Raw genomic sequence first — 13,099 nt, 5'->3', positions numbered from 1 at the left:
AACACTATCCTTTGACCACCATTGCATTATCTTGCATCTCATAATGACAAGGAAGTCTTCTAGGGTGAGTCGCTGTCTAACACATTTTCAGAGTTATATAGGTTGTCACCTCTTTCAGCAGACCTGGTTCACCAGAAAAAATAGTTTGAGCCTGCTCTGCTCCACCGTAGGCACCTATTTGAGGTTGAGATGCAATGAGGTTGGTTCATTCAACTAAACTGGAGAATGCCTGCCCTGTTCTCACATGATTGAGTGGGAACATCACATTAGTATAGGCTATCTTTGTCCTAATATATGAGTTACATAGGTGCATGACAAAGAATGGATAATTTTCCGAGCATGTTGAAGAGAGCGGGTGAAGGTTTTAATGATGTGACTGTTGATGTCAGGGTTTTTAGCTGTGTAACCTGCATGAACTGATCTAGAGGAAGAGGTGTAGGGTAGGAAACCTGTGTTTTCAATCCATGGAGAGGCGGCCATGAATGAAGGAATGAGGTGTGGCTGGTGTTTGTGGGAATGTCCACACGAATCTCTGTGATCACACCTTTTATACCTCAGTAAATGTTCACTTCCTTGCCAATGAGGGAAGATGAGGGTGGGATCAGGAGCCAATCTTTAAGCAGGTCCTGCACTCATGGCTCCAAGGAGAACATGTCAAACGAGGGCAATGCAGTTCCTAGGGGGTAGAAGGGAAGGGAAAGACAAAACTTTTGTCATGTTGCCCTCACACACCCCGAAGGGTGTCATGCTTCATCATTGGGCCTTGCTCCTCGTCGGGCCGGCGCTGAAATGCTCGACGGGCTCACCGTTTCTGGGGCTCTTTGTCGGAGATCTTTTTATGAGAAGCCGTTGGGTGCGTGAGGGTAAGGGGCCAAATGTGGGATGTGGTGCACGTGTCAAAATTGGTCTAAAATAGGTCAGGGTCAGTCCTAGGCTCAATAAACTTTTAATGGTGAGGTAGATCCTGCCTAGTTAAAAGAGTTGGAACGCGAGACCTAAAAACTGTATTTCATTTGGTTACTGGAATGAGAAGTGTGGGAGTGAGAATTCGGAACACATGGAGGTTGAAAAGGCCACATGGGGTGATTTAATTTAGGTTTATTGGACAGTGGATGCACGTATATATGAGAGGGAGAGGAAGGACACATTTGGGATAACTTCTTTGGTCGGGGCACTAGTATGTAATATGTTGGTGAAGAAAAAGTTACTTTTTTTATTTAAAAAATGCAAGCAGTGAAAATGTTTGCATAACGGGATGGGATAAGTACAGTGTACACTGTATGCCTATTGTAGCATAACAATCAATAGAAGTTTTTAACTTTGTAGTTACCCCTGACAAAGGGCTATTGAGCTCGAAATGCATTGAGTCTAAGCGAATCAGACTGTCAAAGGAGAACGTTGTATTCCCTTGTGCTACAGAAAAAGGCCTGGGTGAGCATATCTTGCAGCATTTGAAGCCATGGGAAAACTTTTAGCCTGACATGTGGTTGGAGAGAGGAAAGAATTAACATTTGCCTAAAAAACGAACAAAATTGAATAAAAAGGATTATTAATTCAAGAAAGGAGTCTCTTGAGTAATGAAGGAGTTCGATGTACGACTGACATTTGGGCGCATCGCCGCTCCACTTTTCTGGGATTGATACATTTGTACCAGTGGGGCAGGGCACCAGCCAAGTCTGCATGGGGGAGGAAATATTTTGTGCGCCCAGAGCAACTCTGAATACCTGGAAAACGAAGTTGGTGTGCATTCTATCACTTACCTGGAAACAGACAGTAATACGTGCCAGTGTTCACAATCAGGGGCCGGTGCCGAACACCCAAACCACTGGCTCAATTTAAGCACTGTGGTACTCTAAATATGGCAGACAGGACATCCGCCGCACATACCGTCCACCAAACTCCAAACAAGGCCTTTAATGCTTTGCTCTTGTCTGGATGCAGCTGTTCTCTGATGTGCTCTCAGTAAATAAGGAATGTGTCAGGGGTTTCCATTTATGATACTCCTGGTTGGCAAAGACTTTCTTGTACTCTTCCATAGATTATACATTTCTAACTGCATATTGCAATTACATCTGCCGCCTTGAAGCTCTCCGTGAAAGGTATTTCGCTAATGCAGTCCTTAAAAACGTCAACATTTAGTGCTGCTCATGGATTAATGCATTTCATTTGGAATCCTCTCTATTTAAAATGGGATCTCCATCACGAAGCTCATTTTACTACTTTGCATAATTTATGCATTCCTGCTAAGCTTGCTGGCAGTTTGAGCTATCTATTAAATAATTATTAAGCCTCCCCAGAAGCACAGCTTTGCACAGTTACTGACTCCCAACATCCTGGAAACCCATATTTTACGTTCTCACGTGTCTAGCCCTACTTACCTTTGTAGGCCATGCATGTCTCAATGATGTCCAAAGTTGACTCATCTTCACACAAGTCGTAGGGCATGTTCCCATCAGCATTGACCGCCAGCAGGTCTGCTCCGCTGCAACGAGTGTGAGAAAGAAAAGACCTGAGGAAGAGATCTAAGGAAGTGTCCTGCATACAAAGAACAAGATTCCAAGTGTGACAGACAGCTCTGATGCAAGGGTTTCGAGACTTCAGGCAAAGTAGAGTTTTGTTGCCATGGAGTTTCCTCTCACAGAGCAACAAAACAGATTTGTACGCCATTTTTTTTGCAGGACTACGCCCTCTTGTGGCCTCATGTGGTGGCGTCATAGGGCAGATGCCTGCCCTCGCCGTAATGAAGTGCCATCCTGCTGAGTGGGAGAAAACATAAACAAGAAGCAATGACCATACTTAAGAGCCCAGAGATGTGTAGACTTGGAACATCTTCAACCTTTAGCATTCAGAAAATGTTCTGTGAAGCAGAAGCACTTTGCTTGGAAGAAGTACCCGGCACTAGCATTTTATCCACCAGAGAAATACTTAAGCATTTCAACAATCACACAGCCAGGCTGTCCATATAGCACTAAGTATGAGCCAGTGTTTCATGAATTGTTCTTTGGTTGTCAGTAGTTTTTGTGGTGTTATAGATTTCGTTTTGAAGCTATCTCTGATGACAAGTTGTATGTATGCACCATATAATAATAAACCAACCCACCACTTTACTGGCAGTATATCTGTGATAAGGGTAACCACCAGCAATCGGAATTTGCCTTAGGTCAGTTCTAACCCATTCCCCCCTGAGGTACTTTTCGCTGCTGAGTATTTGCAGTGCTGTGTATAGTTAAGTCTATACGCTGATTTTCTTGGCAAGACAGGATGTGTGTGTTTCTCTTCTTGCGTTTGGGGGTACATTCACATTTTATTTTGTAGGTTTATATAGAGCGAACTTGACCTGCAGGTATTGAAGCTCTTTACATGAGCATCAATTACATTATACAAAGGCATAATCATTTTTTTGTTTTTTTAGGCCGGGGAGATTAGGGGCAAATTTATGCCTGGGAACACGTCGGTCTTGCACAATGCAACGTGGTGCATCCGCGACGCAAGCTTGAAATGCGATTTATCAAGCCATGCAAACTCACCTTGCATGGCCCTGAGCGGCTTGGTAAATCTGGACTAAAGTAATGCAGCACAAATCAGTGTGTTGTGTTACTCTGCAACAGGGAGGAATTTAAAATTATAATTAAACCTCTCTTCCCCCACGCGACTCCCCCAGCCCCCACCCACGAGCCATGCACCCTGCAGGCATCGTGGCGCTATGGCGTGAGGACTGTAGCCTAGGCCAAAATATATCATTACAGATTCAAAGAAATTCACAGAAAATTTTTTAAATGACTTTATTGATGGTACTAACATTCTTATGTAAAATTTACCTAGAAATACTTCAATTGAAGGAACATTATGATTTAAAACCTAAAAAACCCTAAAAGTCCCTTTCAGGTGGAGAAAGAAATTCCTTTACAACAACAGCGGTGACTGGTACAAATGTTCTTCGTGACCTTAACTGTTTTTCCAGGCAGCCACCGACAACGACGTGGAGGCATTTTCCAGATGTAATAACAAAAACAACACCATCAACGGCTGACCACAAGTTCAGCACATCAAATCCCAAATTCTCATAAACATTAAGGTACATGCATCATTGTTGCCGTTTGCGATTCCTTAATTGCGAAAATGAAGGAATCGCAATTAAGGAATCGCAAACGGCAATGCAACAAAAAAACGCAATTTTCTTAGCGATTCCTTATTTTTCCTTAATTGCGATTCACAATTTGCGAATCGCAGTTAAGGAATCCCTTCCCATTGATTCCTATGGGCCAAAAGGCCCATAGGAATGAATGGGAAGACAATCTCAATTTGCGATTCGCAATTAGCTAATCGCACATTGAGATTGCGATTTCAAGGGTGCAGGGGTGTCCAAAGGACACCCTGTTGCACCCCTGAAATCAATCCATGCACATATGTTATGCACACACATGCCCTAAGGGCATGTGTGTGCACAACATGACAGTTTGAAAAATGCACAAAATTGCATTTTTCAGATTTTTCGCAAATTACCATGAGGTCCAACCTCATGGTAATTTTTACCTCCTAATTGCGAAATCGCAATTTTTTTAAGTGTCATGCATTGCATTTAAGGAATCGCAAATTGCGATTCCTTAATTGCAATCGCATTTTCCGAAATCGCAAAAAATTGCGATTTCTTGTATTTTTTGTTGATGCATCCCAAATAGTGATTTAGGAATCGCAAACGGCCGAATTTTGCGATTCGCACCGTTTACGATTCCTAAATCTTTTGATGCATGTACCGGCAAGAGTCTTGTGCAGTCACTTCCAGAACTTGCTGCCGTTAAGCTCTACTGGAGACCAGAAACGTAATCTTTATACGAAAAGGAAGGGGCACCAAAAACAAAGTAAATGTCCTCCAAATGTGTCCAAAAAGAATCCTTTTATTGTTCTTGATAGTAACAAACGGGTATCAGCCAACGCGTTTCGTTCCACTGAGGAAACTTCATCAAGGCTCTTTTGACAATACGAGGTGCAATATATCCGTACTCGGAGTCAAATTATAACCAAGATAGAAATAAACAAAAGCATCTAACTTCCTCATACAACACGACGAGGTATAGGGTGTCAGCACTCTGTGTTAAAATGTTTCCAAAGTCGAAACAGGTAACAATAATCCAAAATTCCGACAAATTGGTAGCAACAATATATGAATTAATTTAGCAATATTCACAGCAAATAAGCTTCAATAGGCCAGTGGCAATTTATAAACCAGTATCCTTAATACGATACCTCCTCCGACAGTAATCTCTCCTTCTTGACGTTCTATACCTCGTTGTGTTATATGAGGAAATGGATGCTTTTGTTTATTTCTATCTTGGGTATAATTTGAACTCGAGTACGGATATATTGCAACTGGTATTGTTATATGAGCCCTGATGAAGTTCCCTCAGTGGAACGAAACGCGTTGGCTGATACCTGGGTGTTAGTATCAAGAACAATAAAAGGATACTTTTCAGACACGTTTGGAGGACCTTTACTTTGTTTTTGGTGCACCTTCCTTTTCGTATAAAGCATTTTCCAGATGTGCAGTTCCCTCTACCTGATTGGAGGAACCTCTTTCTTCAATGCATTTTTGGACATACAATGTGACCACATGTGGCTAGATTATGTGAGTTTGTGTGACATGTAAATAGCAAAAGTAAAAGAAAATGAGCTGCTCGATCAAGGAGGGTGGCTTGGGCCCATCTTGCGGACAGCTGTTCTTAATTATCACCGCAGGCCAAGGTATCACTTGGAGTAAAATGAAAATATGAGCACAATAAATTCATCCTCACAACATTAACGGCCTTGCTGCAAAACGCACAGTCCAATAGGAGGCAAGTGGGCCCATATTTATGGACATGAAAGAGAAAATGAACACAGTGAACTTCCTTCAGGCCTTGTGCAGTTTTTATAAAAGGTGCTACATATTGTAACCACTTTTAGGTATGAATTTCATTGTTGAGAACGTTTTATTGTATACAGTACTTCCGTTAGTGGTAAAATGAACAGGGATGGCAGCGAGACACATGATACAAAAATATTGTTGCAGTGTCACAGGCAGTAGCGGCTGCGTAATAGGTAAAGTGGTAGGGTGGGGGAGGTGGACTTGGGGTTGGGTTTTAAAAATAAAATAAAAAGACTTACCGGCTACTCTGCTCCTGTTTCCGGCTGCCTCGGTGCTGGATTGGCTTTACCACAAAGGCTTCCTACCCAGTCCAGACACTGTTCGAATGCTATACCTAGCATGAGAGAAGCGCCTGGATTGGCCCAAGTGGGCTGGTTTAATTCTCGTTCAGGCACAGGTAGCCTGCAGCTTTTCATCAACCTGTCTGTATGACACAGCTGGGTTGGAGAAACCAAAGTGCACATGTCTGTTTGGGCGGCATAAGGTTGCCGGACAAACTGACATGCGCACTTATAAGTGCCTACCACTGCTCCCTACTGCTGATGTGATGCTCGTCACCATGGGCCTGCCCCTGCCCTAACCTTGGCTGGCAATAAGGTAAGAAAAATAAAATGATAATAAAATGGTTTCATTTTCATTTCACTTTTTCAGTTGGACAAGGCTCCTCCGCCATAGCGGAGGAGCCGCCCCTGGTCACAGCTCCAACTGCACCATCATCACAGCATCATATAATGGTATTGCCCCAGGCCCACCAAAGCTTTCACATGTCTGTTGCTTAGTACTCAGGTCCATTAACTCCACACAGTGATCTGGAAGAGGTTGTGGCAATGAGCTTTTGACAGCACTGTGAACTGTAACCACGTTTCTGAGACTTGTTTCCTACTTCAGAAGGTGTGTGGCTTCACAAACTAAAGCACAGTGGAGAAGAGTTTCTGGCCACAAATGTCTGACAGCATGCTTAATCGGAGACAAAACAGGGCTTCTATACTCATTTGGGTATACCCACGTGCAGTGGCGGCCGACACAGATAAATACCGGCATGGCGGGTGGAGGGGCGCCTGGGGGAGAGGGTGCCAGAGAGATGTGTGTGGGGGAGCGTCCAGCGGGGGAGGGGGGTTTAATGATGAAAAAATGTAAACACTTACCTGGTGCTGCCGGCCACCTCGAGCTCCTCAGCTTTCAGTTCCTGGAACCACTGACTCCCCATCCAATCCCTGTGCTGCTCTCAAGCATGAGAGCAGCTTGAGGATCAGTCTTGAGAGGGCTGGATTAACGCTTGCTCTGGCACAGGGAGACTGTGCTGTTTCTCCAACCCGACTGTACAATACCGCAGGAATCAGGAAACCTAAGTGCGCATGTCAGTTTGGCCCCCATAAGACGGTGGGCCAAACTAACATGCGCACTTAAAAGTGGCATCTACCACTCCTCCTCCCCCCTCCCATGGCCCAGCCCTGCCCCTCCCTACACATGCTTGCTCAGAGCCAGCGCCTGAAAAATAGAACAATAGTAAAATATTGTTTTATTTTTCAGCTGCTGGCTCTGAGCCACTGGGGCGGTGCTCCTCCGCCATTGCGGAGTAGCCGCCGCTACCCACATGCTGCATTACCAGTTGAGTTGGACAATGGATACATTTGGTCTTGCATCGGTTTTGTCTGAGTGGAAGAAAGGCAAAACACAATTAACTTAGGGCATTTATTTCCTTACTAACACTGAGTCTCAGTGTGCCTTTATTAGGGTTCTCTTTGTAGGAATAAGGTCCAATAGACATGCCCAATATTTTCTCTTTGTTGACATTTTACAAGAGCGTAGCTCCGGGGGGGGGGGGTGTTTGGGGTGTTACACTCTCCTAATAAAAGTATTTTGTGATAAATAATTGGGTATAGGTGCTTTCAGTCGGGTATGGTGCAGTGTCTCTCAGATTTCTCCAGGAATGTTTACACACTGACAAAAAAACACACTCTCCCTCTCTTTGTTTGGGAAGACTTTAAACATTTTGGTTATTTCACAAAATAATGTGTTTTCTCTCACTTAGTACCCCTGCAAATCTGCATTACTCTCCCTTTCCGCTGCCCCTTAAGCTCCTCTCGTGTGCTCTGCTGTCGTATAATGTATTTTAACTTCATATGCCAGCGTGAATGTCGGGTAATTTAATGCTCACACCCCTCCAATCTTACTGACCAAGCTACCCCCCTGACTATTTACCCCCATAATCGGTCATACTTCTGTATGATAGCTGTAGTTTTTTTAACCATATAATGAGCCAGGCAGCTGTACAAGCTGCTCCTTTTATCCATAAAATGGCCATTGCCCCGCCCCCTCACCACTACATCTCTTGAATGTGTTATAATATTCCTGGCGAAGTCATCCACCTGAAAGATTACTGAAGTCATGTATTGGGGATCTAGCTTTTATCAACCAGAGGATCCCCCGCATTCAGGAGGGTCAAATGGACTCTGTTGCATGACCTTATATAACTTGCATCACCGAGGAAACCCTAGAGTCAACACTGAACAGCCACCCTAAACTTGTGTTAATACATCTCTCTGTGAGTAGGTTGAAATCTGAATGGGTCATATTTAAATCCTGAGTATAATTAATAAATTCAATGATTCTAAGGAAAAATTCCAGTGATATAGACTTCACTGTAGGGTGTCCAAAATGGTCAAGGGTGCCCATATTGATACCCGATTGCCAGGATTTTCACATAAGATACATTTCCATGTATAAATGGTCTTAATAGAAATCATGACATGATCAATGATTATCTTGAAAATCTGGCATGGATCTGGCTTCCAGGCGCTGTGATGGATATGCTTGATGTGCCAATAGTGTCACTTTTATTGCAACGTTATCAACTACACTCTTGCACACAACACACACACAAACATAATAGATCAATTGCTGGTTCTCCCTTACTCATTTACAATTAATATCTATGCGACTGGTGCGGCCGCACTGGACGCTGACCTGAAGGGGAGGGCACTGACGTGAGGTAGGGGGCGCTCTGTTTAACAATAACTTAGGATTTAAAAGCAGCTGATGCAGAGTTTTTTGTGTGTCCAGATTTCAGGCTGCAATAAAAAATGTCAAGATAACGCTTGTGATTAATGTTCCTGCGAGAGAAAGAGATTGGAGTTTCGTCTAGTGGAAGGTTTGATTCACCATAAAGTAGCGCAGAGTGTTAATATGCCTGCTGCAAAGAACATATCTGTATTTAATGTGGATAGGTGAGTGGATTAGTAAAACCAGGCTTTACCAGCGCTTTAAAACAAATTAATGTATGTGAGTGATGGGCTAATGAGAGATGAGGGTTCCTTTTGCCCGATGGTAGTGAGAGAATCTGAAAAGCAGCTTATGGGGGTAGATGGGGGGGGTGCTAAAAAAGATTGTCGATCTGGACGCCACCAGCGATAAAGCCGGCCCTGATATCAATCTAACATTGAAGAGCTCTCAGAGACAAAGTGAACATTTCATACACCAGAACTTTTTCACTGGTACATACTTAATAAACCAAACTCCTGAACACTATCAACTGATGTAGCACTCTCATTGGTGAACACTGAGTCTGTCAAGGCAGTAGCGCTAGCACTGGGGCGCACTGACTCTCCCAAGCACTATAGCTTTACCCCAAGTACACAATGGATCTATCAATTGTTGTAGCACACCCCCAGCAGCATCTCTCTGCTAAGGCGGAGGAGCGCCACCCACTGCTCTTTGAGCAGTGAAACAAGGAAAAATAAAATTAAAATAACACAATGTTATTATCATTTTATTGTACCATACTTAAGCAGGTTTACGGGGCACTTAAGTGCGCATGATAGTTTGGCAGACCCTCATGCACACCTAGCATGTTCTCCACCTGGCTGTACTGACAAGCCTGGGTGGAGAATATGCACAGTCTCCTACTGCCTGTCTGATTGCTGAACCACATCGCTCTGACGAATCACAACGCTGCTGTCAGGCTGGTGACAGCAGCATTGTGATTAGCTTAGGGCGGCTTGGGTTTGCTTACTGCTTCCGGCAGGACCTGAAGAGGACGGAGGCGGGCGGCGGCCAGCAGCCAGGTAAGTCTCCTTTATTTATCCAGCCTCACCTGTAATGCCCAGTGGCTGCCGCCACTAACACCCACTGGTGCACATGGAATCTATGACATGATTTAGAACTGTCACTGGCATACACTAAATCGACCAAGAGCTTTAGCACTTCCAGTGGTACACAGCGAATCTGTCAAGCTCAGTAGAGCTCTCACTTGAGCACACTGACTCCAGCAAGCACAGTAGTGCTCTCAGTGGTACACGCAGAATCTGTCCAGCACTGCAGCTATCACCTACATACAGAGTGAATCTAAAAAGGCAGTAGCACTCTCACTGGAACACAATAAATCTACCAATCCCTATAGCATTCTCACAGGTATACAGTAAATCTATCAAAAAAAGTAGTGCTCTCATAGGGGCAAACTGAATTTACTCTGCACAGTCACGCTCCCACTGGAACAGAGTGAATCTGCCAAGCAATGTAACACACTCAGTGGTGCACACTGAGGGCCAGATTTATCAAAGAGTTTCATCACCCTTGGCCCACGCCAAGGGGCGCAAGAGCAAAGCAACTCTTAAGTTAGATTTAATAAGCAATGCAAGGCCACCTTGCTTGGCCCTGAGTGGCTTGATAAATTTAGAGTAACACAACGCAGCACAAATCCCAGCATTGTGTTATTCTGCCCCAGGGAGGCATTCTATGGGATAGAGCGCGAGCGTTACGATGCATCCACCCATGGATTTTGGAACATTCCCAGATTTATCAGCACACAACACCCTGCAGCTTTCCATGGGACGGATCTAGAGGCTACGGGGCATTCAGCGTGAGCTGGCCTCCAACCTATAATGTACACACAAAGAAGCTACCCTGAATGAAATAGTCATTAGAGACTAGTGACCGAAAGTTGACAAGCACTAACCACTAATTAGTGGGGCGCTGGGCATCTCAGAAAATGTAAAGAACTGTCCGCACACAGTTATTTAAATTTTTTGAGATGCCCAGCACCCCACTAACTACTGCTTAGTGCTTGTCAGCTTTTGGTCACAGTCTCAAACAACTATTTCTTTCAGGGTAACTTCTTTGTGTGATTCAGAAAAGGGGGTGGTGATGGACAGAGTATCTGAATTAAGCAGACTTTGTGTGTGCATTCCCAGACTTACCATTACTAGTAGACCTGGGAATGCGTAAAAATGCTATGCATCCCCAGGGGAGGGGTAACGAGGAGAAACATCTTTATTTGTCCTCTTTTTTTCTGTTTTCTATGTGTGCTATATTTTGCAGGGTGTGTCTTGTTTTTGTTTTTGTGCAGGAAGGTGTCATTTTGTGCACAAAAACAACCCTGTTTACAACTCAGGTACCCTTGCACCATGGTGCAAGGGTGCCTGAATTGGCACTAGGTATCGCATTGTGCGCCATTGCAGGGAAAAGACAGGAATGCACTGTATAATGTTAAATAAGGTGCATTCCTGCCCTTTCCCCATCACACAGTGCAGGGACAGTGCAAGGTGACTTGCTGTATGATTGTTTAATAAAAATACCTCACTATCTACCACTGCATCATATCCACAGGTACACACTGAATCTACCAAGTGCTGTAGCGATGTCATGGTGCACACTGAGGGGCATATTTATGAGAGTCTTGCGCCCCTTTTTGCCCCATGCAAAGAGATACATGCTTGATGCAAGGCTCTGAGTCAGATTTATGAAGCCATGCTAAGCCACATTATGTGGCTTTGAGTGGCCTCCTGAAGCTTGAGTAAGGCAACACAGTGCAAATTGCAGCATTGCCTTACTTTACACAAGGAAGGCGTTCATGGGCGTTGCGGTGGGTGTACCCATGCAACTTCCATGGGTTTTGATGCATTTCTAGATATACAAGGACTGGGAATGTCTCAAAAACGTACGGCTCGCCAGGGTAGGCATATCGAGGAGCAATATATTTATTTCTCCTCGTTGCTTCCTCTTTCTATGTGTGTAGCACATATAGAAGGAGGAAAACACCTCCATGCATTGTTTTTGTGCAGGAAGTGGATCTTCCTGCACAAAAACAATCCTGACTACAAAACGGGCGCCCTTGCACGATGGTGCAAGGGTGCCTGCATTGGCACTAGGCTGCCAAATCTGCACCAGCGCAGGAGATAAGGATAGGAATGCACTGTATTGGAAAAATACAGGGCATTCCTGCCCTTTTACTTTGATGTAGGGCAGTGCAGCAAAGTGACTTTCTGCATTGCCCTATGCCAAAACTCATTAAATGAGGCCCTGAATCTTTTAAGCAATTAATCTCTTTCACTCGTACACAGTGAATCTGTCACGCGATTTATTGCTCTTATTGGTACACAGAAACTCTATCAAATGATGTACCAATCTCACTGGTAAACATTGAATCTCAAAAGTGCATTGGTACGCCTGCGGGGACACACTGAATCCATCAAGTTCTGTGGTCCTCCTACTGGTAAACACTGAGGGGCTTATTTACCAGCCCGTTGTGTAGCCGGTGCGTCTTTTTTTTGATGCATCAACTGTGCAGTGTGCTGCCCTATATTTACAAAGCAAAACCAAAGGGGGTGCTTTGTTCGCCCTAAGTTGGCAGGGTATGCCCAGACGTGGGTCCCTTGCTCACTTTGCCACTGGATTCAAGCTAGCCTGGCTGATGACGGCTGATTAGCCAGAAACCGGTCCTAGGATGCTTGTTTCCGGTCCAGGGAAGACATGGCCTGGCAGTTCGGGCTGGACTATTCCCATGAGGCACAGGGTCAGACTGATTTGCATATGGAGAAGTGTGGCTCACCGATTAGAGCGGCAGACCCTAAGGCGGAGGTCTGGCCCGGGACCAGGGTTCAATTCCTGATGCGGCAGGGTCTTGGGCTCAATGTCCACGGACTCGATAATTCTCGCCTAGGTGCCTTCTCTAATCATGGGTCCTACTCTGCAACTCTGGGCAATAGCTTGCTTAATCTCCCAACGGCCCGAAAGCGCTAGGATGCCAGGCCTCACCTTGGAGGTGCCCAGTAAGGGGCATCTCACAGGGAAAGCCAGGAAGGGTTCCACAGCGGTATACAGCGCCAAGATACCTTCTAGGTGATAGTGCGCTTTACAAGTATACACACATTTACACACACATTTACATGGTCATGTCTGAACTGGGGTGGCGGAGTGAGC

At 44.6% G+C, this 13,099-nt stretch overlaps 1 protein-coding gene across 2 annotated transcripts in view; it reads right to left on the bottom strand.

The window, feature by feature from the left end:
• The window catches only part of PPP1R16B (protein phosphatase 1 regulatory subunit 16B), a 397,098-nt gene that overhangs the window by 75,839 nt on the left and 308,160 nt on the right, over nt 1-13,099 (bottom strand). For both annotated transcript variants that reach the window (XM_086932266.1, XM_086932265.1), the window contains one exon: nt 2,379-2,482. In XM_086932266.1, coding sequence (XP_086788392.1) covers nt 2,379-2,482 — 104 coding nt within the window. The remainder of the gene's footprint in view (nt 1-2,378; nt 2,483-13,099) is intronic.

The sequence above is a fragment of the Lissotriton vulgaris genome, chromosome 7 (genome assembly GCF_964263255.1).
Source record: "Lissotriton vulgaris chromosome 7, aLisVul1.2, whole genome shotgun sequence".
In the NCBI taxonomy this organism is placed as follows: Eukaryota; Metazoa; Chordata; class Amphibia; order Caudata; family Salamandridae; genus Lissotriton; species Lissotriton vulgaris.
This window is presented reverse-complemented; position numbering and strand designations above follow the sequence as displayed.